The following is a 24,923-nucleotide window of genomic DNA, read 5'->3' as shown; positions in this document are numbered from 1 at the left end:
ACATGTTTTCTGACATCATCTTACATCTTTGCTCCAGCCCAACAGTGCAGCGAGGGTTGGAGCCAGGTGGGCGAGGCCTGCCTGAGGATCAACTCCAGCCGCGAGAGTTACGACAACGCCCAGCACTACTGCAAGAACCTCAACGGAAACATTGCATCGCTCACCACCTCCAAACAAGTGGACTTCGTGCTTGAGGAGCTCAAGAAGCTCCAGCAGCAGGACATGGTAAAAATATACGAAAATATACAAATACATGAGAGAAAACTAGAGAAATCAGACACATCCTGAGAAGTTTTGCGATTGAGTGTGATGTTCACCACTCGTGTGGTTGACAGGAGAGAACAGGAAGAGGTTATCTGCTGGTCACGTCCGTCAGTAAATCTGTGTAATGAATTCTGAGGGGATTTTTCTCCTGGCCCTCTTTTTTACCTCATGCAGTTTTCAGCTGACAGTGACACCAACTGCACAGTTTGTTTTTGACCTGAATTACAAGTAGAAGCAATGCTAGACTTTACATATACTTGTCCCTGAGATACTGCACCTAATGAGTCAGACTGTGGCAGGCACACACTCACTTGGTTTTCTTTTGTTGTGAAATGTTTTATGTGATGTTTCTTCTCTCTGCTTTATGTACAAACCAGGGTCAAATGACTCGCTGTCTGTAGGAACAATCATGAGCATTAAATGAGTTGCACACAGCTGAATCTCAATCTCCAACTCTTAATAAAGTAAAGCATCCATCCTTTACTTTATTTCAGTTTTCAAATCGAGGTTTAAACACAATTATGACTATTGATGAAAATCTTTGATGAAATCTTTGATGTGCTTCACCTGGAGAGGTCCAGTCTGCGCAGCATGATAATGTAAAATATAACCCATAATGTTATTATTGAAAATGTGAAATTGTCTTAACAGCGTCACAATTTAAGCATCTTTAATGGGTATGATGAAATGCTCATCATTATCTCACCACAATGACATGTCCTCTTTGGGGTGAAAGAAAATTGTCGAGTCTACTGATGATTTCAGTTTTGCTCAGATCTTCTCTTTTCACAAGGATTTAATTTGCTGAGTTGAATCCAATTTGTTTGTTCTATTAAAAAAACTTGACATGACATTTCCGGAAATCATATCTGTGAAATTCCTTTCAGTTCACTTTCAATACCATCTTTGGATTCCAGGTGTAAATGCAGTTACCACAAATTCATTAAATGCAGGATGGAGCTGAAAGGCCTTTAAATCCCCAATCACTTTTTTCCGGGCCTTGCTGTCTGTTTAGCCCTTTGTCTTGTCTTGTCTCCACAGCGACTGTCCCCCTGGGTTGGTCTTAGGAAAATCAACGTGTCGTACTGGGGCTGGGAGGACATGTCCCCGTTCACCAACAGCAGCCTGCGCTGGCTGCCCGGCGAACCCAGCGACTCAGGTTTCTGTGCCTACCTGGAGGAGCCCCTGGTCTCAGGCCTGAGAGCCAATCCATGCACTGCCACAGCCCACGGCCTCATCTGTGAAAAAGCAGCTGGTGAGATGCCCAGACTACATTAACATCAAACAGGAATCACAACCTGATTGGTAAAAAATACTCATCATCCTTCTGTATTTCCTGTACAGGAAACCCCAATCAGAGTACCCGACCATCCTGCAAGAAGCCGTGTTCGCTGCACACCAACTGTGGTAACTGCACCAGCCAGGCCATGGAGTGTATGTGGTGCGGCAGTGCTAAGCGCTGTGTCGACTCCACTGCCTATGTCATCTCTTTTCCCTATGGCCAGTGTCTGGAGTGGCAGACTGGAGATTGTGTGGGTAAGTGTCTTTTACTGAACTTAATCTAGACGAGGCTTCTTTGAAGTCTAGTCGGGCAATAAAGTGTCCGGCACTAAGCTTTCCTATATTGGGTTCTGTTTGCAGTCAATATTCATCACTGAGAGAGGGAAGGTTAAGGGAGGAAAAATGGCTTAAGGTGGAAGCTGTTTGTGTCCATGGGAAAACGGTATTAGTTTCCTGTGATTGGCTTTAGAGGCAGTTTTTGGTTTGTAATGGCCAATTACTCTCGCATATAGTCGCCCCAACTGTTAGATTTCCCTGCTGACCCTGCTGCTGACTTTGTTCCATTAGGTGGAGTTAAGTAGTTTAAAAACAGTCGTGCATCAAGGCACTGATTAAGGGTTGACTGCAAAAACTGAGAGTATAATTGTTGCCTGCGCTGCACATACAGTAATGTCAATATTAATGATTCTTCATGACACAATTAAGTTAATAACAATACTCTAATATACTACCCAACTTAAAGTTTGCCCTTGATATAAAATGACAGTTCACTCCTATAGATTCAGAATAATTCAAATGATCTGTTATTACCATAGAGGGTTAGGGTTAGAAGAATGTGTTTCTGCTACTTAAAATGTGACATTTCTATCTTTGCATTTTACCTTTCTGCTGCCTGAACTTTCAACACATCTAGTATCTTCAAAAGTTTCATATCACAACACTCTGTACAACCCAAGCTAGGTATCATTTAAAAGTACAAATAGCTAAATAAACACATGAAGAAAGTTTCTCAACACTTTTTTGTGAGTTTTTGACATGAGTCTGGAGCCAATTTTTCTCAGTTCCTCTCCTGCCACTCACATTATCATTTGCACCACACGTAATGAAACGTTATAACGTCATCAGGAGCATACAGCGTGATGAGGCGGAAGGAGGAAATGGCTTTCTGCTAAAAAAAGAATGAATGCTGTAATTATAATGGATATTAACATTTCAGGGCTTGCGATTATTGTACAGTTTGTTGCCAATTCATCCAGCACATGTTTGAATAACTGTGCTCCATAGACAAAGAAACACACAAAGGACAAAACAGTGAATAAAAGCAGCAGCAATAACGTTCGTGGTACGATACAGATCAACACCCTGCAACAAAACACAACCTCCATTATTATTCTCTTGATGATCCAAAAGTGAACACGGACACACACACACAGAGGTGAAACAATATTTCCATTGCACGTTGGTAAGTTGATCAGAGAGCTCCTTTATCTGGAGGTCAGTTTAGTTGTTCAGGTCGATGCTGTTGTTGCTTCGTGATGTATGAATTATAGCGGCAGTCGTGTCAGATCGTAAAAACATCTCTGATCAGTTTAGTGAGTAACAAATTTAAGGAGCCCAAGGGTACAGTCTGAAATTTCTTGTGTCTGGCGCTGCTGGGTAACACCGAGGGTTTCCTGTGCCGTGTGGATATTCGTCTTGTGGAATTCGCCCCTTTCTGGCATGAAGGACGGAGAAGTTTGTCGTATTAAATTCTCGCCGTATTTTCTTCTCCCTCAGTTAGAGAGTGAATGTGAAGGGGCAAAGTCAGACAGAACAAAGTTTCAATCATCCACTCAGTCCCTTCCTCCTCATGAACATGTGGCTGAGTGTGCTGCATAAATGCACTTAAAGAGCTGGGATCAAACAGTCTTTAGTATTGCTGCCTGTAGGGGCACTTTACGGAGCGGATAGTGTCATAGTTGAGGCTCTCAGTAGAGAATCATCCAATTTTGCAGATCTGAGGTGGCACAAGAGGTCATTTGAAAAATACTAATCGTTTGCGGTACCTTGTTGATTTCTTTTGTGAAATCACTTTTTATGTACGGCTTTAATCTAATAACTGTCGTGTAATTTATAATGTAAAACGCCTCTTCAGCCTCTGTTTAACTGTGTCTGACCACAGCACAAAACCACAGCAGACACGTGGTCATTTGTACCAGGAACACACTGTCCACTCTATCTCATCCGCATGGGTCAAGAAAGGTGAATTCCCTGAAGCTGCATGTAGTTCAGACAGAATTCAAAACATTCAAGGTCAAGTTGACTTTCCTTTTTTCCCTCAGAGCGCTTTCCTCGCTCCTTGAATCTGTTATATTCGAACTGGCCGTCTCTGCTCCCTAAACCAAGTCCACTGTTCCAGGTTGTGCGGCCATGTTGCTGAAATGTTTCTGTTAATTGATTAACTCTTTCGTGAAGAAGGCCAGGAGTGTCTCTTCAGTCAGTTTCAGCCCTTGAACTCCAAGAGGCGCTCTAGAATCGCTTTGGCAACTCGAAATGTATTCAAAAAGTCCCTCATCTCTAATGGCATCACTGTTCTTGACTGTGCGAAGTGACTGATGAGATTGAAGCCACAGACGTTGACTTGAACTGTTTTGAACGTGCAATGTGACCTTGTCCATGTGTTTGTTTTTAAATGCTTGCTGGTTCTCTTCTGTTGTTTTTCTTTGTGTTTGAAAGAACTGCAGATCTATTCTACACTATCACTGGCTTTTAAACTGTCTTTTGGTCAAATTAAACACGATTTTTTTCCCTGCCTTCCTCTCACAATGATCTGATCGTTTCCTGAAAAAAGAATGAATTGAGAAAAAATAATTAGAAGATCAACTGATTAAAATCTGCAGCTTTAGCCTGGAGACAGCTGTCAAAAGTGGCTGCCCCCTTTCCAGTGGTTTATTAGTTGATTTTATTGCAAATGATTGCAGTGACTCCTTTTGCCATTAATTGGAAACGAATCCATCATGGTATTCACAAATCTTTGTCTGTAAAAACTAAGATCTCAAAAATCCAGTAATTTTTGAGAAAATATCTATTTTTTAAATTTGACAGAAGTTAGCATAGTAAAAGCATTACAGCTGAATTTGAAGACGTTAAATTCTTTGCATGTCACTCTGCAAATCTACAGTCGCAGGGTTGATTGCCAGGTGCATTAATGTGTCAAGAGACAGGGAAAACTTATATTTGCTCACATTACCCTCAGATATGCAAAACCATGTGTCTGAGCGGTGAAATTGTTATTTTGCTCAGTGATCTTTGTACTCTCGGTGCAATGCAATCCAGCAAAAACAACTTTGCAAGCAGTGAAGCGTCCTGCAGACACAGGTCGTAAAGTAAATGCAACCACGAGATGCTACAGGAAGTTCAATAAGCGGATCATATAAAATCTGACATTGTAGAGTTTAACCTCAGAAGTCACATTTTGATCTAATTTGCAGCTGCAGACAGATTTGAATTTAAACCCATTTACATGTGAAAATGGCCTTGGAAGTTTCCTGTAAATACATTCAGACCTGTCGGATATTTTTTCCCGTCTGGCTGATGAAAACTGTTTAAGCTGGATGAAACGAGATGTACTCAGCTGGTCAGCCCCCATCATGATCACCATCCAATTAATGTTATAGCCTCAGATTCATGGTGCAGGCTCACGCTTACCGATTTATCTGTCAAAATCCGATGCGAAAAGATCTGCCCTCTGTTTGTGTGGTAGATTATGTATCTCGACTTGCTTTTGTGTTGTGGCAAGACAAGTCCCCATCCAGCTACTTATTTTCTCAGAATGGTATGTTCCCGAGAAATGTGCCACTTTCGCCCTGTCGTCAAAACAAACTTAAATGGCCTTACTTTGCACTGATTGCTCTTGCGTTGTCATGGTTTCGCATCCATTAGTGGAATAGCTGGAGATTTGTCTGACATAAACCGAGGTAAAAGCACTCAACGTTTGTCTCCTTAAAATAGTAGTGACATTTTCTCCGCTAAAGTGTCTGTCTGGCAGGCAACACTGAAACTTGTCAAGCAATTTGGTGGCCTACAAGTTCATCCCCCCCGCCGACAAAACGCCATCGCTCCCTCGCTCCCGTGGGTTTCTGAGTTTGGAGCAAGGTGCCACTTCACATTTCAGCCTTTCATTGAACTTTGTTCTTAAATCACAAACATTTCACAGGCGCAGGTTTGCTGACACATTTTCGGTCTCATTCTGTGGCTCTCCATCAACTGTGTAATGCTGGAGACCTGTTTCTTATCCTCTTATCTGCTCTCAAATCTGTGGTCCTGACAGCTCACTAGATAACCATTTTGTGTCACAGTACAAACAGCATTGAAGCGCTTTAATCTGCAGCTCCTGTAGAGGATAAGAAAGGACTTTAATTGTGTATCAAAAAGGCCGAAATCCTACAAAATAATCCTGAGAGCGACATCCTGCGGGATTTTATTTTCTGTAACATCTGCAGCTGCTGAATTTTTACTGGAGCAGGAAGTCTCAAGGTGACTGGGAAATAAATGCTGCAATGAAAAAAATGGACAAATGTGGCTGATAAAATTCTTGGACTCTGGGGAGGTTAAATCATTTTGGAATGGAGTCAACAAGAACTGCAACAAAAGACAAAACTTGCTGGTAAGAAATATAACACACGTCTCTTCTCTCCTTCAGCTCAGAACTGTTCGGGCCTGCAGACGTGTTCCCAGTGCTTGGAGCAACCCGAGTGCGGCTGGTGCGGAGATCCCAGCAACACCGGAAAGGGATTGTGCATGGAGGGCTCATACCGGGGACCCATGAAGAGAACAGCGAAGCAGGGCCAGCCGGGCCATTCCCACGACATGAGTCTGGAGCCGGGCATTTGCCCCAAAGACAAGGGCTATGAGTGGGCCTTCATTCACTGCCCTGGTAAGGCATCCATTTCCTGTCCCTCTTACTGAAATGACACATCACGTGTCCTAAGTGTATCTGTGAGAGAAGTATCGACTGTAACATCTTCAGTTTAAAAAGATGCTCTTATCAAGGATTCCTGTTACAGCTTCCCCGTGAAACTAATCCCTCCCTGGTGACTTCATGCAACCTTATTCTAATATGAATGCTCTCATCAGTCTCTGCAACCACGACATGTTAAATGATAAAAACCCACCGCTGGTGGTAATTTGAGAATGTGAGGCGTGGTCTGTTGCTTAGTTTTATCATTATTGTGTAAAAAACCTTGAGCTATATTTCATTTAATTAAAAAAAGTCATATTTAAAGGGGTGATATTTGATCTCATATTGGTTTTTGTATGATTGTGTGACACAACCGTGAAACAGTCGCCCATGTGACTTGCAGACGGATAAAGATTGTCACAGTGTGCTGGCAGAATTTCCCCGTCTTGTCCAAATTCATTAAAAATAAAAATCCATGTTTGTTCCACCTTGAGTTCTTCTCTGCTCCCTCAGCTGCAGATATTTACAGCTGTGAAACTCACTCTGATGTGTTCTTCTCCGCAGCCTGCCAGTGTAACGGCCACAGCACGTGTGTGAACGGCAGCGTGTGTGAACAGTGCCGCAACCTCACCACCGGTCTTCACTGCCAGACCTGCATGCCTGGTTACCATGGGGACCCGACCAATGGCGGCAAATGCCAGGGTGAGTGACGCATCGCCACACAAATTACTTATTCTGCACGCACACGACTTAATGGACTTGCTCACCTTTTCCCCCTCAACTGTACATTTGTTATAATTGCATTTAAACAAATACATTTGAAATTATCTTTTCTATTTTCTTTTTCCTGGTACCTGAACCACAATTAAGCTTTAGGAAGAAAATCATATACTTAGTGCATTTTAATTAGTATGTGGTTTAATAAACTTGCAGTATTACAGCAACATGACCAAGAGAGGGCACTGTTGTGTGTTAATTAGAATTAGAGACAAATTGTCTGTCTTGTTTGATTAATGGAAATAATGCACCATATGTTTTTAATAGATGTCTTGACTATTCTGATAAATTTTTGGTTCTGCCAGTAAGTAAATGTAGATGTATAGAATAGAAAAAGTGAAGCTAACCTGTGTTCCCTGTGACAAACACTCCCTGTGAGTGCAGAGTAGATGTGGTGCACTGTGGGAACTGCAGGTGAAGCTGAAGGTCAAACACTCACCTCTCGTGTTACTGTGGTTTTTCATTCATTAGAAACAGAGCCCCTTTGGACAAAAAGACACATGAACAACATGTATGTCTTTCGGATGAAGGGATTTAAATTCTTACACACAGATGTGTCGTACAGAGCTTTTTGGCCGGCGTTTTAAAAGCAGCAGTTTCAGATTGCACATCAAGAATGCACATCAAATCTATATTAATCAATAAATGAATAACAGTCGCTCTATGGAATCATTTGCAGATTGACTGAAGACTGCTAACACAGCTTTATTGTCAAGAAGACACTTGTCCCACACATGAATAACATTCCTGAGAAATTACATGGAGGCTATTCATTGTAAAACATGGGACACACACACACACACACACACACACACATATATCTGGGAGCTTTGCGGTCTCAGGTACCATCTGTTAATACATAGACTATAACCATAACCTGTAAAATGAAACTACACAGGTGATCCACTGTGACGGGAATATTCTTTCCCTTGTTTCAGAGCCCGAGGACAAAATGACCCCAAATCATTTTTTTTTAGAACACATTCATAGTTTTTATTTTACAATACTCACTCATAGAGAATCCCTTCATCTCCAGCTGTGTGAGAAAGTTAAAAGCAGCCATATTGCCTGGAACACTCATATGAACCCCCTTGAGGAACTGAACTGGCAGCTACTTAAGAGCAAAAGGTCACATTTATTTTGTCCAAAACTAAATTGAAGCCACACACTTCTCATGTTTCAGATCTCTGAAGTTCACTCAACCTTTTGAGAAAATGCACTTGTTTACCAGCTCACCCAGATCAATAGCAATTTCATCTCTGTGTGCTCAGTGCAGCAGATGAAACATTGCTAGCCTAGCTTAGCACAAACATGGCAAACAATGGGAAACTGTTACAGCAAAAACTGTGGGAGATGTTTTTTTTTTGTTCCCTCAGGACATCTGAACTCAAAGGTCTACACTGTCGAGCCATACACAAGGAAACGCAAACCCAAATATATATATATAAACACACACACACACACACACAAATATATATATATATATATATATATTTATTTTTTTTACTTTAACCACATTTTTAGCTATGTGTTATCTAAACACTGATGCCTCTCTGCCTTTATTCTCTCTCTGAGATGCTTCATTTCTGTCCCCATCTCATTTTCCATCTGTGTTTCTGTGCCCCTTCCAGCCTGCAAGTGTAATAGTCATGCAAGCGTGTGCCAGGTGTTAACTGGCAAGTGCTTCTGCACCACCAAGGGAATCAAAGGAGACCAGTGCCAGCTGTGAGTACACACACACACACACACACACACATTTTGTATGACGTACACAAGGGCATATGTCCTTTCATCATCACCTACGTGGGCTGTGTCTACCTGTGCTTGGTTTTTAGCCGGGTGCACATCTAAAGTCAGCGTGTAGTGAGTTTTAAAAGTAGTTCATGGAATCACCACAAGCTTCACCAACATCGGGCGCAGTACTCGACACCAGGTCCAATGTGCTGAATGAACTTCCTTGTCATTCGAACATTGACAGAGATGACCACTAAGTAATCCTGTGAGCTGCATCCACTTATTTTACTTCTTCTATTAATTTATTGCTGTCTCAAATTCCTGCAATTTGTCCAAAAGTTTGAACCCAAAAAAGTAAGGTGTAAAAAATGTCCATAAAGAATCACAATTAGAAAAGTGAAGCACATTCCATCCATTCCCCAAGAAGCTGATCATCTGCTTCATAACAGCAGAACGGGAAACATATGAAGTCTGTCGTGTGTTTCCCAAAGTTTTGATTTGCAACACAGAGGTCAAATGAGAGATGCACCGTCAGTGTTATGACTGAAATTCACTGGGTTGAGGTAACGTCGATCAAAAGCGAGTCTCTGGGCTGCCTGTCACACGCTCTGTAATCACTTGTGATGGAGCCCTGATGAAACGCTCAGGGCGATTTGAAGGGAGGCCCACTTTGACAAGAAAGACAAACATATATATGGGAAGGTGTTGTGTGCTGTTCATGATATTTTTCACAATGTGTGAGCGTTGGTTCTGTGATTCTAGTAGCTGCTCGTGTTTATGATTGTCTTTATGGAGTCCAGAACAGCTTCTTTTGAGCACATTTCTGATTTAAAATAAGAAAGACTAAATTTTTTTAATGTGGATCAGATTGTCTGTTAGATTAACACAACTCATTTATTTTGCCCTGAAGTGCTGACATGGTTAAGCCGGAAAGACACAACACAAGGTGCCAACTGATTTTGAATCATGGCACAGTCTGAGTTTCATGAACCGTTCTATTTTAATTTTATAATAGGATTCATACAATGTAAACTCTGAGTTCACACATAAAACAGCCAAAGCACATTTGCAAATCAAACATTTAAAATGTTGCCAAATTAACAAAACCTCTATAGGTATGTTGAGCAGTGATGCACACAGTGTTAGAACAGTGTTTCACCTTCATGTGACACGTCAAGTTTATCAAGTTCATACAAGGGAACCGACATCACAGCCTCGATAGCATCTTGAAAAATATGCACAACACCCACTGAGTGAGAGAACACGCGAATATGATGAAGAGGATGAGAGGAAGGGAAGTGTTCAGAATGAGACCTCTTCAGCACCCTCTGAGCTTTCTGTTGACTTTGACAATAAATAAATGACACTTGACTCAGACGACATAACGTCACATTAATTTCTACTGCCAGATGGAAAGCAGCACGGTGCAATGCAGGGCAACATCCGGATAGCAGGTGGCTAACAGTTGATTCAAACGACTCATTTTCCACCCTACAAAATCAGAGTAGGGTATCTGAGCAGGCCAGGCACCAGCAGGCCAATCATCATCAGCCATTTAGAAGGAGGATGTGTCCATACACCTCCAGAGCCAGATTTAGGATACAGTTCCTGAAAGCCATTACTGATTATCAGCTTAAAGTTTAACAGCAGCATAAACCACCAGAATCTGTTGTTAATTCAGTCCCATTTACAGACTCTCATTAGATTAGTGTTGTCGTTATCAACAACCAGTATTTTACTGAGGTCTTTAATCTCAAAATCAAGATGCATCTTCACATTTAGAGTAAAGTGTGATCTAATTAGTGTGTGCGGACACTGACTGAAATTTGAAGAGATGTGTTTGTCATTCCCTTCTTGTAATGTAATTTCAGGTATCTCATTACATGTAATCAGTGTCTCCGCCAACCTCTGTCAGCCACTCACTCGCACCATCCCCGACAACAACCTTTATACAAAGACCTCTGCACAAGGGTACTCTGCCTCCTCGGCAGTGTACACGGAAGTACACACATGTGGCTTTCACACACGCATGCACCACAGCCACAGATGCCATTAGGACCTCCGAATAATAGCCGCAGTAATGAAGTGAAGGGTGCATCGGTGCAGAATGGAATTGTTTTTGAAAACAATTGATGATGTCCACGCTGCGTTACAGCAATGAGTCAAACGAGCGGTGAGGGGAAGGTTTCTTTTTATAGTGCTCGTTTGGATACGTACATTATTCAGGATTCTCGTGGTGGAGGTAACGGGGGTTAAGCTTGGGAAGTGTGTACACACGTGTGCTCGCTCCAGCCTCCGTATGTGTGAAGGACACTGTATAGGTTCATAGCGAAGTCCCCCCGCTCACGTGTCTGTGTTTGTGCCTGAGTGTGCATTCTGCCTGTTAAATCACAGAGAGTGCACTAACACAGACAAAGGTTCAAGTTGAGTGTAGATCAAATTAAGATACAGTGCAGGGCTATTGCCTGGAGTTCAGACGTGTGCACACATGCATGTAGGTGTAGATTAAATTAAGATAAAGGGTAGAGGAGCTGCATTATACACTTCATGATGAGCGCGCGGGTATGTGTGTGTTTTTTTGCCATCTGTAAATGCCAGGAAGCTCAAACGCCCCAGGAGTGATGTTCTGTGAGGTTCAAAAAGCCTTTGGCGGCATTACTCCTCCATCCTTTGTACCGTGGTAAAAGAGCCCGTCGTCTTGTGTTTAACCTTAGCAGGGATCTGGCTCCTCCCCAGCTCGATGTCCTGCATCCATTAGATCAGTCAGCGTGCTGATGCTTGTCCTTCAGGATTCTTAAAATCCCACGATCAGATTAGTTGATAATATTAATGCACAAGTATCTGGGAGGGGGTGACCATGTTTTTCCTTCCATTGTTTGTATTGGTCACTCGTAATGTTTGTGATTATTCTTTGCCATTTGCCAACATGTTACCTCATCTGTGAACATAATTTGCAGCATCAGGTAGATAATCATCTGCAATTGTGTTGAAAACAACAACTCCCATGATCCCAAGCTGCTTCACAACATCAACAAACTAGGTCTTTTGTTATTGTTTTTATAGCTTATTTTTAGCAGTAGTAAACATTAGGGTGAAGTTACCGTTTTTCCATATTTTGATATTCATGATCAGATGTGTTCCCGCCCCCCTCATTTGGATGACATGTTTTTGTGCAGAACTTTCACTGGTGGTGGCGTCTGTCTCCTGAATCCAATTTTAGAAACAGACTCACCCCCCCACCCCACTCCATCACTGTAACATCACTAACGGCCACCTCCTCCTCAGTGACATTCGTGTCTCTGTCGGTTTGCTCCTCCGTCGCTCCGTTTCCTCAATGACTCCTCGACACCGCCTCTGATATTGTTCTTCTCACAAGTCTAATTGGAAACTGTGAAACTAAATCAGCGTGATAATGGCTATCATAATATTTTTCCACCTTATTTATGGAGATCCAGAGCACATGTGTGATATTACTCATCCTGTTTATTAGGTGAAGTACAGCAGAGCGAAGATAAATGAGTTCAGATTAGATTTTAAACATTTAAAAACCATTGAGAGATACATTGAAGTGAAGAACACTTCTTTCCAGTGCCATGTGTTCCACCACATAACAATGCTTTGTTGCGATAACAATCGCACATAAACCCTCAACAACAACAAAAGTCCATGTTGACGAATTGTTTTCTCTGTCAGATCATAATTTAAAATGCGTATTTTGGCTTCAGTAAAACTCATGTAGGAAAACTGTGTGTACTGTTAAACTGCATTGGTTTGAGTACATTTAACATGAAAAAACTAATCACAAGCAGTTTCTTGAATCCAAGTTATGAAATACCAATCTGAAACTATTTGTCATTTGTGAGGACAGTGGACTGTTTAAAAGAATCTGCAAATGTGTGCTGAGATTTTCAAATGTATATGTGTGTTTAGAGTGTGTGTGTGAATGATGAGATTTGTAAACATGTACAAATCTCATGACACACTTCCAGAGGCTTTAAAACTAGTTTGTCATCTTAGCACAGTGGACACAAGGCAAATGCAACATTCTTATCGTGCAGTTTTCACTCCCTGATTTGTCCTTTGTAAAATGTCTAAGGAATCATATTATATTTTAAATAACATTTGTAAAAGTTTGTAAAAGATTACAGCATATTGTATTTCCAGTATACAGTGTTTTCGTAATCTTATCGACCACTTAAAGAGCTTTGCAGTAGAAGCCACATTCACACAGCACTCCTATACACAGCGCTTCTTCTCTTCACACTCATACGCAGTCCTCAGAGGCAATTAGGAGTTCAGCATCTCGCTACTTAGGAACGCCGACTGGAGGAGCCAGGGATCGAACCACCCTCCTGTTAAGAGAACGACCCACTGTAACTCCTGACCCACAATTGATCAAATCCAGCCTCTTTTAAAAGAACTCATCATGATTAAAGTTTTTTTCTTGAGTTGGATTTCACACCTCGATTTAATACTACAGGTCCAATACTTCCAGTTGTTGCTCAGTGATCATGTGGTTACATCCAGTTTTTGCACGTCACTGTTTTGCTCTGACAAACAAAACTTTCCTCTTCCAAAAAAAAAAAATCCAATTAACTCAGAAGCTATCAGATTATTTCCTCTTTGTCAGAAGTACGAGCCTTGATGAGGAGCCAGCAGCAGGAGCTAATGCGCTGGCACCTTGCGTACACCGCTCCCCGATAAGAGGCATTCTTGCTCTCAATCTGTTAGCACTCGTCTTCATCTTGTTCTCTCCTCTCTGTTTTCTTCACTGCAGATGTGACTCAGAAAACCGTTACCTTGGCAATCCACTCAGAGGAACCTGTTACTGTGAGTAATTCTCCACTGGACAGCTACTTGCTGGAAAGCTCATACACATGGACACACACACTCACACTCTCCCCCCCCCCTTGAATTTTCTTGGCTATTCTCTCTCCGCTTTTCTTTCTGCCTCTCCGCTTCCCCACTACTTCCACTCTTCTGCTCAGGGCAGATGGAGCATTTTAGCACTTTGGCACCACGGGCGCTTGTTCGGCGACAGAATGACTTAATCGTGAAAATGTCAAGTGCATCAGAAGGAGTGAGTGATTGAAGTAATCAAGGAGACGGAGGAGTAAAAATTCTCCACTTGCCTTCTTACTCACTCAAATCACCCGCCCACTCATTCATACATTTAGTTGATTTAGTTTAGTTGACTAAATGGTAGTCTGACTTGTCAACTAACAGGAAAAATCTTTCATTGTGAGCAAAAAAAAAAAAAAAAGCTGCACAATGAAGAGAGAAAGAAAAGAGACATAAAGTCGACTCCCGGTGTTGAGCTGGTCGCACATCTGCTCCTGTATACCTGTGTATACTGTACGTGCTGGTGTTTGTGCTGTGTGTTTATTTGCATGGTGGTGTTGTGTCCTTCACGGTGCTGCGGTACTTAGTGATTTGTTATCTGCTCTTCAACACTCTGCTACTGACAACAGAGCCCCTGCCAAGGTTTTGTCCCCTTTTTGAAATGCCATAGCCTGACACCAGGCTCGACGAGAGAAAGACAGGAAATCAAAAGCCCGGAGCTTGTTTTAACCTCTGTGTGCCACTGGGACTTCTTCTCGAGCTCTGTCACACAGTATTGTAAACACCACAGTCCTCACAACATCCGAAAGGCCGCTGACCACAGATTAACATGCTGCAGTCATTGTGACATTATCAAATTTCCTCACGGTGTGAAGTATTCTGACTGTAACTGGTGATTTTGAGCTTTGAGCAAATAATACACGATGAATTAAAGATGTTATATATTTTTTTTATGTTAATATTAATTGTATATAGAATCTTCATTAACATTTTGGGAAAGTATGAATGTCTTTGTGACAATCTACCATTAATTAACGATGAAATACTTAATAAATCTCTGTAGGTAATTGTTTCAAACTCTCCGTCATGGTCAGGTATTCATGCTTGTTGTCTGCTTGATGAGAAAATTGTACACCCCGATTGCAGTCACTGGATTTGATTACAGACATTTTCATTTCACTTGACTGACTGTTGCTATGAAGTTTCTTTTGGTCACACATCTGTATTTGTATCTCATCACGCTGGGTTCTAAAAGTGTATCAGCTCGGTTTGTGTACACGCCTCGGATAGTTGTTTCTCCTTCTTGTGTGAGATGTATTCTGTCATCATCTTTTCTAAATAGACAATCTCCTGATCGACTACCAGTTCACCTTCAGTCTCATCCAAGAGGATGACAATCACTACACTGCCATTAACTTTATGGCCTCACCTGAGCAGGTAACAATTTTCACACATCAAAGTTCTCTGTGTGGTAACATCATAAATTGCTCTTCATTTTTGAAGATGTGACGTGAGTGCAGGACTCTGTTAAATCTGCTGCCGCATTTAAAGACTAAGGTGTTTTTTATGTTCTTCATCTACAGGCGAACAAAAACTTGGACATGTCCATTAATGCATCCAACAACTTCAACCTCAATATCACCTGGTCGGTGGGATCAACAGGTACTTTTACATGATTTCCCAATTTTAATTAAAGTATTATAGAAATGTTTTGCTTCTGTTTTCTCCCTCTGTTAGAAATGAGACGCTTATCTGCTGATTTATTTCCTTTATTGATTCCAGTCACAGTAAAGCAAGTTTCGTTTTTGAATACGTTAACGGATTTAACCTTTAACTCTAAACAAGACATTCTCTCACTGTGTTGTAAATTCACTTATTAGACCAAATAAACCAAAAAATATTCTATCTGCTGTTTGGGATTGATATCGTAAGCTCTCACTTTTGGAATTTTTTTGAAGCATTGAAAGGTCACTGAGCAGGTATTCCAAATCTCAGGATGTTCAGACCCTCAACTCACTACATAATTTCCTATTTCAACATAGAATTAAATGCTAGTAATTTAGCCCAAGCATCTAAGAAGTCATTTTCATCCACATTGGTTTACTTCCATAGACTCATTAGAGATACTGTCCATATTTATTGTCATCTTTTTGCTAAATTTAATCACCTACTTCCACAATGCTCATTGAAATACTGATAAAAGCCATTCAGCGTTTAGAAATCAAGTTTGTTCTGTTAAAAATTTGCTTTAGCTCTTCCTTTGTTTTGTGTTAATTAAAGTCATCACTAAGTCAGTAGGTATAACAGGCCTCTCTTGTTAGTGGGTCCCGTGTCACTGTTGAGTGGACATTATAGGTCCCCTGAGGAAAGACACCCAAGGACACTGCAGTGGTCCAGTGCCACTGTTTATCACGTGCCCTCCCTTCCTCTCAAGTCATCTGCCACTTTCTCCGTCCCCAGCCACACAGACATTTTCCAACCACTAAAACACTTAAAACTCTCCTGCGCCTCGTCGTCACCTTAACCTTTGCGGAGCACCGTCATTAATATTTGAAGTCGGCTCCCCTTTACCCGCAAAAAGATATTGTGTCTCAGAAGGAACGGGAGCCTCTTCACAATCGACGAGAGCGTGCAGCGCCTTTGGGTGGGTGGGGGGGGGGAGAAGGGTGATTTCAATTAAGATAAACATGCTCACATAGCCACACTCAAGCTGTCATTTTCTGTTTTGTTTCAGAGTTGTGGGTTGGAATGTCAATGTTGAGAACTCACTGACATGAGGAAGGTTAAGAAATGACTTGAAACATTGAGGAAAATTTAACTTTTTTAAGAGTTTTGCTCGAAAATGTAATAGTTTTATTTCAATATAGTTATTAAGAATTGTGTATATATACAAGACGCTCTTAAAATGTGCCACTCAATTTGACCATGTAGAAATGTATTCAGTGAGAATGTCTTCCTCTCTTGAAATATCTGATATCCCAGATGTACTTTTTAACTATCAACTTTTAACTGCACTCATGGAAATGGGCACAAACAAGTGCTGTAGTAAACAGCTCATGTTTGCTCTCAAAGCCATCTGCTTCTGGCCCAAATCCCAATTTCTAGGTGTCAAATAAACTAAATGCATTAACTGGTACTGTGTGATATGGATTCAAGTGATAAATAAGTGCCAGTGTGACTCAGTCATGACCTATGGATGGCAGCTTTCAGTTCCCCTCTCAAGCTGTGCTTCCCACATCCGTGTCCATTTCACAGCAGAAAATGAATGGTATGTGTAATCATACAATAAAGCTCAACCGTTTTAGGTCCACTCAAATGGGTTTCATGACCTCCCCTGTTGTTTCATCTGGCTTGATGAACCCATTAATGCATTCATAATCAAACGTTGCAGCCGATCCGGCCTGATTTCTGCTCAGGATGTGCAGTAGGTGAGCTCAATGGGCAGTGTGCTGAACATGTGAACTCTTCTGCCTCAACAGCCGGAACCATTTCTGGAGAGGAGGTGCCCATCGTGTCCAAAACTAACATCAAGGAATACAGAGACAGTTTCTCCTGTGAGAAGTTCACTTTTAGAAGCAACCCAAACATCACCTTTTATGTCTACGTCAGTAACTTCTCATGGCCCATCAAGATCCAGGTAAGGACTGTGCCTCTGACCGACTCATGGAGCCGATAAGGCAGTGTTCAAGATGTGTTCTGTCTCATGTGTTATCACAGATTTATCACTATGTACAGTTTGTGTACAGTCTTCAAAACAGATCCCATGTTTGGACTAGAGGGATATTCTTTATCAGAAACATTCCTGGATTTGCCCCTTCAATCAAATCTGCTCCAAAAGTTAAAGGGCTCTTCCCTGGCCCATACCTCACCCCTCCGTCAAGTTTCAATAAAATTGGTTCAGTAGTTTTTGTGTAATCCTGTTTACAGACAGAAAAAACAGCATTGAAGATGTAAACTCCTCGGTGGATGTAACAATAGGTCCCAGTTCTACACATAAAGAGAGCGGGGGCAGCCATCTTTGCAGATGCAGAGCTCTGTTGTTGCTCAGGGTGATTTCAAGTGCACTTTATTCTAATTACAGGTTTAATGACCGATGGTTAGCAGGGAGAGGTGCACAGCTGTTTTTAAGCAGGCAGAAGCAAAGCACCATTTAACCTTTTCTAGTCCCACTGAAAGGAGGAAATCAAGGTTTTGATGTGGTGGATAGGGGGAAATTATAACACTGTGAATAATAAATGCCATATGCTGTTTTAGATTTGCAGGAAAACAATTAATCTGTTGTCAGGAAAAACCCTGGGTGTAGCCTTACAGGCAATAAAAATAAATGGGGCTATAGGACACACAGTGCTAATGTCACTGACTGCAACAAAATGACAGACTAAAAGCAACGTGCAGAGATTTCAAAATCCAACTCACTGAGGTAATGGGAGGAGAGCAGGCTGCTGCACCGTCAGAACTGTGACTTTGACAAAGCAAATTTAGTCTGTACTCATCTTCTCCCGTATGTAGACAGGTTGATTAACAACTATAACCGGCTGCAATTAAAGTAAACATAACTTTAGTTTATATTAATTCCAAAGTTAAATAATAATTAACGTCTCAAACATAGGATGTACATTTTGGAACTTTGCTAGGTACTTAAACTTCTGGATACATTTAACTCCAGTCAGCTCCTCTGTCTAGTAATATAAAGTATATTAAATGTGAAATAATAATTACACAAAGTATTTTATATCATGTTTAATGAGGCATGAAGATAATTTTAATTAATAGTTACAGCTCCACATTCCTCCACTTTTATTTCTTATAGCAAGTTGTATTTATATTAATATTGCCTTTTCGCGTTCTCTTTTAAAAAAATAAATAAAAATTCAGCCTGTACTGCCTGCAACATTTCTAAAACTCCAGGTCTCAGCAAAAAGCAAAAGCTTTTATTGAGAAATTTGATAGATGCAATTATAATTTCTAATAACATCACACAATACCCTTTTTGCTAATTATCCCGCTCCCACATATTGATTTTCATATTTGTTGAGTCCCTTCCTTTCACATGGTAGATCCTCGGACCATGTTGGGCTGATAATGTCTGTGGGGTCAGTCCATCTATGGAGGTGGCCTGGTAATAGTTTTCTATTAGATTTCCTGGCCAGCAGTCTGTTATTTATTATGGACCAACCTGAGCTGTTAAAGCAAACAGCTTCTGTAACGGGATCAGGTCTCTTCATGTTTGTCTTTATGATGCAGGGCTGAGGGCATAGACATGGATGAGATAAAGCAGAATCTGATGCCGCACCTGTCAGCCTTTATATTTAATGTCCAAGAGCCTAAAATGGATAACTGTGACATCATCACTTATCAGTATAATTGTTATCCAAGAGACTGCTGCGTGTGATAAAAGCCCACATGTAATAGAAGAACGTTCTCAACCGGTAAGATCGATGAATAGAAATCAAATTAACCCGACATGTATTGCTTTGACCCCATCCAATGTGAAAAGCAGGGGTGCCGGCACTAAATAGAACGCTCCCACATGTTAAAAAGGCTCGAGACATCTGTGTAATGTGTCCTTTTTGAGTCACGTTAGTCATGTCAGTGAGCATTTCTTCTCAGATCAGTGATTCTCGTTCTTTAAAAAACTCAAAGTCGTCAGGAGTTTGTGAAGGCGAAGAAGTTGCCAATAAGGATGAGTCCAGTGAAGACTTGGTCTTGCTACATAACCTAAATGTTCATTTTTCATTCTAGACCTATGGATTAAATTCTGTTGACTTTTGTACTTACATTATCCAAAGTGTTACCAACGATTTGAAACCCAGAGAAATCTCCAACTTTATTTAAGGTAACAGGAAGTTTCAGTTGAATTCCGTCATATCTGCTAGCCAGTTTTTTAAATTTCAACTAATGACGGATTATTCCGCGTAACATGAACAAACCTTTAATACGTTACCTCATCCTTGAACGTGATTTTCGCCTGATTGGCGTCGCACAGATTTTCATCAGCAGTGACGGAGAAGATAACAACTCGAACACGCTTCTCCACGAGGTCATCACACTGGGTCTTTAGTTATTGTTTTGACTGAGAGACCCCTAGAGGACAAAATATTCAAACTCTAGCTTATCACTTACATATGATGAATGTATTCAAAAGAGGAATGTCTTCATTACATATTTATTACATAAATAAACCATGACCTCAGCGCAACATAGGCTGAATCTTTTGTCTTTTAAACAGTTGTGCCTCATCATCATCCAACGCCCCAAACATGATGCAAATAATCCTCTTCTGAATGCACAGTTTGTACCCAGCTACCCTTTGTGGTATCAATCAGAGGAGACCGAACACTGCAGCAGATGACGTTGTGTTTGTGCGTCTGAACGCTCTCAGGGCGTGATGCCTTCAGAGCATCCACGGTAGATAATGACATGTCACTATGATGAGGCCCATCAGATATGATTTAGCTGCCAGGAGTGTGTGTGTAATAGCTCATGTAATGAAAGTAAAATATATTTCTCAACCACTTTATAGACACATACCAGATTTACTCCATAAGTTTTTTTGCAGATTCATTTGAAGCTTAGTGGTGTAGTTTAATCTGTCCTGTAATTATATCGGTTTGTGGCTGTAGTTACTGTTTTTGAACCTTTTAACTGGAGCTATAAACAATTACTTAATTAACTGTCTTTGGATTAGAATAAAATGAACTGGGTCAACCTTTAATTCTCACTAAAGCTATCCAGATCATTTTCAAATGTATTCAAATCAATTAAGTTTTAATTTCGTATAGTTTGTCTGTCTGTCACGTTTCTCCTTTTCCCATTTCACTGCATTTAAACCGATTTTTCTTTTTTTTTTTACCGGCAGAAGCTCTAATGGAAAGTCCAGTCTTTTCATTATTTGCGCTTGGCTCTTTTAGCAGACCTGACCTGTCCACACCATATCACGTTAACCCCATCATAATGTCACTGGTCAACTGGGAGAGCTCAGTTATTACAACCGTCGGTCCCCCAAAGTGAACCTAAAGCCTCTTGATCACCCCTTGTGGCTGGCTGCAGTATAGTTCATTAATCCCCCCTCCTCCATGTTAGTGGACAGGATGTTTTTATTGATTTTTTTAATATTCCGTCTTTCTCTCCTTTCTCTCTAATAGATCGCCTTCTCCCAACACAACAGTATTATGGACCTGGTCCAGTTCTTTGTTACATTTTTCAGGTAAGTGCATAAAACATTTCTACAACTGAGAAATACTCACAGTTAGATGACGCAATCCAGAATTTGATCCACCTCCTCTTCATTCTCTGCTTGTCTCTCGGGGCTTATTGAGTTACTTGAGCCTGCGGGGCCAGTTCTGCTAACCAGAGTACATGTAAATGATTCTTGTTTCTTCAAGGTAGTGATTTCCCTTTTTTCAAGCTGCAAATGAACTGCCAGTAACCATTTAAATAGGTGCATATTGCTGTGCAAATAGCATCTAAAGAGAAGGCGTGGGTGATAGAGAGTATAATGGCTCTTAATGATTTTTCATCCTCTGAGCAGCGATGGAAATCTTTCTCTCATTCAAATGTTTAAAATGAATCAATTGAGCTGTCTGAAAAGCACAGCAAGTCGGAGTTAATTTAGAGGATGCAAGTGTAATTGAAAAAATTATGCTTTAAGTTAGATATTGGCACACTTGAAAAGATTAATTGAAGCCAACCCCTCTGAAAGGATCCGCCTCACAATGCCTGCACTTCTGTAGTAAGCATGTTTTACCCATATCAAAGTGCCTCGGAGTGCAGGTTGGATCTGGCATGTGTGTGTAGGTATTTTTAATATTATATATTATTTAAAAAGCCGGTGTTAAATTGGCCGATTCTCTTTTTCTTTTCTTTTTTTTTGCCCCTTATCCTCACATTCAAAAGAAGTAACCATAAAAAAGTCAAAGTGACAAAATGAACAATTTGCCGTCATGATAATTTCTACAGTTCCATAATTCCAAATGCTGTTCTTTTATTTGCATGAATATCACATTATGAAGCTGGAATTGTTGTGCTTAGATTTGGAAAGGAGACGCAAGAACTTCTTTTTACTTCTTCTGCGTGAGTTGTTTTTAATCATTAAGCAGATGTCAGTTTGAGAGACAATAGTTTTCATACATACCCTGACATAAGCCATGGTGCTGTGTGTACCTGTGTATCTGTGTGGGTTCATCTCATTTCAAGGTGTGCTGCCCGGAGTAGCTGATGGACTCACATTATCTGCGTAGGTGTCAGGGAAGGAATTGAAGACAGTCTTTGCCCAAGGCACCTGCCCATCATTGCCCAGTCCACAATAACTTTCCCGTAAAGCTGTCACACACTCGGTTATCGTCTGCCTGCATCTGATCAAATTACTGTTGAACAGCCAAAATGTGGAATTCTTGCAGGGAAAGGGGAGAAAGACAGAGGTTATTTTTGCTAAAATGTGGGAACCAGTTTTTTTGAGGTCACAACGCAGACACAGGACAAAATATTTGATTGAGAGACCTAAAAGTTTTTCTTTTGGATATGACTTTTATTTGTTTGTCCTGTTAAGAATTTATTACATTTCAATTGATTGAATTCAGATTTTCTAAATTAAAGGGACATGAATCCCAGTTTTCCATAGCACAGCACACAACGTTTCTCTTTAGCCTCTTCCCTTTTTGTGCGTCATTAGTATTCAATGTATTTTTTGGTTCTTTTGTCTTTTTTCCTTTTGTCGTGCAGGTTATACAAATTTTCCCGAGTCTTTGTCTGTTGTCCTTGTTGTCCGGTTTTCACTGACCCATAAACTCAGGAATAAGGGCCCTGATGCATTCACAAGCAGCTTGTGTGTCAACGTGTGTTTGTGCATGTGGGAGATTTGAGGAGGGATGGACCTGCAGGAAACATAATCAGCCTGGTGACAAAATGTCAAATCACCCCACAGGGTTTCGAGACCTTCTCGTCCGAGAGATGACGGCACGATTGGGAACAACCTTGATTTCTTTTCTGTCTTTATTCAAACATCGGTTCACCTTTTTTACACGTTTTCAGACATCGAGTATTTGTCTTCGTTTCCACGCCGCTTCAACATCTTAGCAACTTCACAAACACATTAACTTGCACAGTTCTGCTTGAAGTTGTATTGCAGTTAGATTATGATTGTTTCATGCGTTCTGGTTAGAAACTCTCTTAATAGGATGCTGTGCTATATAAACCCCAGGGTCTAATTTATATTATTTAGGAAATCTGCTTAATTCCAATCACAACTGTGTGTGTGTGCGTTTTTGTGTATATTGCAGTGAATTTACACCAGTTATGTGAAAGCACAAGAGTTTTTAGGAATCATGCTTGTACACATTCCTCACCAGTTTAATTCATTAGTTTTTTTGCTAAGGTTGAAGGATACCACACAAAACTGAACTCATAATAAACTCATATAATCGTCTTAAAACCTCAGAGTTTTATTTTTTAAATCTCACAATAAATAGTGAACATGTCCTCTTTATCTAATGCAGCAGCTTTAGTTAGATTTTTACAGAGCTTCTTTTGGAACGTGCTTTATTCTGCACAGGTTTGTGGAAGGGAGTTATAGATGTTATTGATTGTGTTCTGTGGTGATAACTTCCACCCACTGTTCCTCGATCTACAAAGCTCATATTTGTATGAACCTGTAGAGAACCTGAGCTTCTTTTTGTACATTTTATTTTTGTCCTTCAACACCCTTGGGAGCGAGAAGATGAGTGAACGTGTAACTATTCACAGCAGGAAAAGAAGCAGCAGCAAAGGAGATTTAAGCTCAAAATGAAAGAAGCCAAACATCTGTCAGGGGATTTTTCACTACTGTTCTCACCCTGACCTTCACCCCCCCCCCCCCACCATCCATAAAAAGAATGAAATTCTGCGTACAGCGATGACGCTTTAATCCCACTTCCCCTTTTAAGGTTCTTTTAAAGTTGTTACCTCTTTGCTTCAATCATACGTACATGAGAAGCTGCGTTTCCCAAGTGTTATCACGTCCCTCTCGAGCCTTATCGCCTTCTCCAAAGAACCCGCTGAATGGATCAATCAGGTGTGGCAGGACGCAACTGAAAGGCTACTCCGGTTTAAAATATCAAACAAGCGGGGCCATGAAATCAGAGCTAGTCGAGCGTCTCTGGTGAAATGTAGATCTTGGAACAGTCTCCCCATTTTAGAACGTGGCGCGTCCCTAAAGACGAGGACTCATTGGTCATGTTACAGTGTGTGTTTCACGTCCTCGTAGGATTGTTCCTGGGCATAAGGAACAGAATCATCCTCCCCTGTGATTCAGTGAGGAAAGATTAATTAAAAGGAAATGATAATAGACGCTCTCTTTTATTTTTAGTTTACACAATTTTATTAAAGGTTTTTTCTTTCAAATTAGAGTTTTTTTGAGCATTTTGTAAAATGTTGCCACTATTTGACCTTTCATTTTGTCCCCACATATTTTTCTTTGCTCATAATGCATTAATATTGAACTGGCTTAATATACTAAGGATGTCATAGGCTTTTCTGATAAGCAATTAATTAAATGTCTGATGTAACAGCTGCCGTTTTAAATGACTTGTTCGAGTTCCACATGTTGATCAGACAAGCTCTTAAAAAAAGTACAGAATGTCTCTTTAGCACATAATAATCTTCACAGTCTCTTCTGTCACCAGGATAATGAAGTGGAAGCTCTCCATCAGTCATAGTTTTCTGTCCCAGTAGCGCTTGGACTTTGCTGAATTTCCTTTGACTAATGATTTTACTGCTGGGTTATTAATTGAGGTAATCGGCCAAAAATATTCAGTCTTCTGAGAAAGGAATTCGTTACATTTTCATAGTTAGAAGGAATCATTTTTTTTAATTATTTCAATATATTTAAACAAGGGGAAAATACACAAAAATGGAAATAGTGATTCTAAGGAAATGGCTTTTTTAACACTAGGCCCATTTGGAAACAAAGGAAATAGTTTTTTACACATGAATACACCATCCAACATCACAGCCAGGATATTTTAGCTTTTATTTAGTTATTGTGTTCTCTCAATGTTGAGATAAAAACATTTTCTCGAACTAGAGTTAATGAGTTGAAGCTGTTAAAGGT

General features: G+C 40.6%; 1 protein-coding gene across 1 annotated transcript in view; it reads left to right on the top strand.

Moving 5' to 3' along the window:
- The window catches only part of atrnl1b (attractin-like 1b), a 49,359-nt gene that overhangs the window by 10,753 nt on the left and 13,683 nt on the right, over positions 1-24,923 (top strand). The window contains exons 15-25 of the mRNA XM_069517472.1: positions 38-225; positions 1,306-1,519; positions 1,609-1,800; positions 6,227-6,460; positions 7,049-7,186; positions 8,893-8,986; positions 13,773-13,825; positions 15,180-15,274; positions 15,421-15,499; positions 17,317-17,474; positions 20,983-21,044. Of these exons, the coding sequence (XP_069373573.1) occupies positions 38-225; positions 1,306-1,519; positions 1,609-1,800; positions 6,227-6,460; positions 7,049-7,186; positions 8,893-8,986; positions 13,773-13,825; positions 15,180-15,274; positions 15,421-15,499; positions 17,317-17,474; positions 20,983-21,044 (1,507 nt within the window). The remainder of the gene's footprint in view (positions 1-37; positions 226-1,305; positions 1,520-1,608; positions 1,801-6,226; positions 6,461-7,048; positions 7,187-8,892; positions 8,987-13,772; positions 13,826-15,179; positions 15,275-15,420; positions 15,500-17,316; positions 17,475-20,982; positions 21,045-24,923) is intronic.

The sequence above is a fragment of the Paralichthys olivaceus genome, chromosome 21 (genome assembly GCF_024713975.1).
Source record: "Paralichthys olivaceus isolate ysfri-2021 chromosome 21, ASM2471397v2, whole genome shotgun sequence".
Lineage (NCBI taxonomy): Eukaryota > Metazoa > Chordata > Actinopteri > Pleuronectiformes > Paralichthyidae > Paralichthys > Paralichthys olivaceus.
Note: the sequence above shows the minus strand (reverse complement) of the source record. Positions and strands in the feature narration are given on the sequence as shown.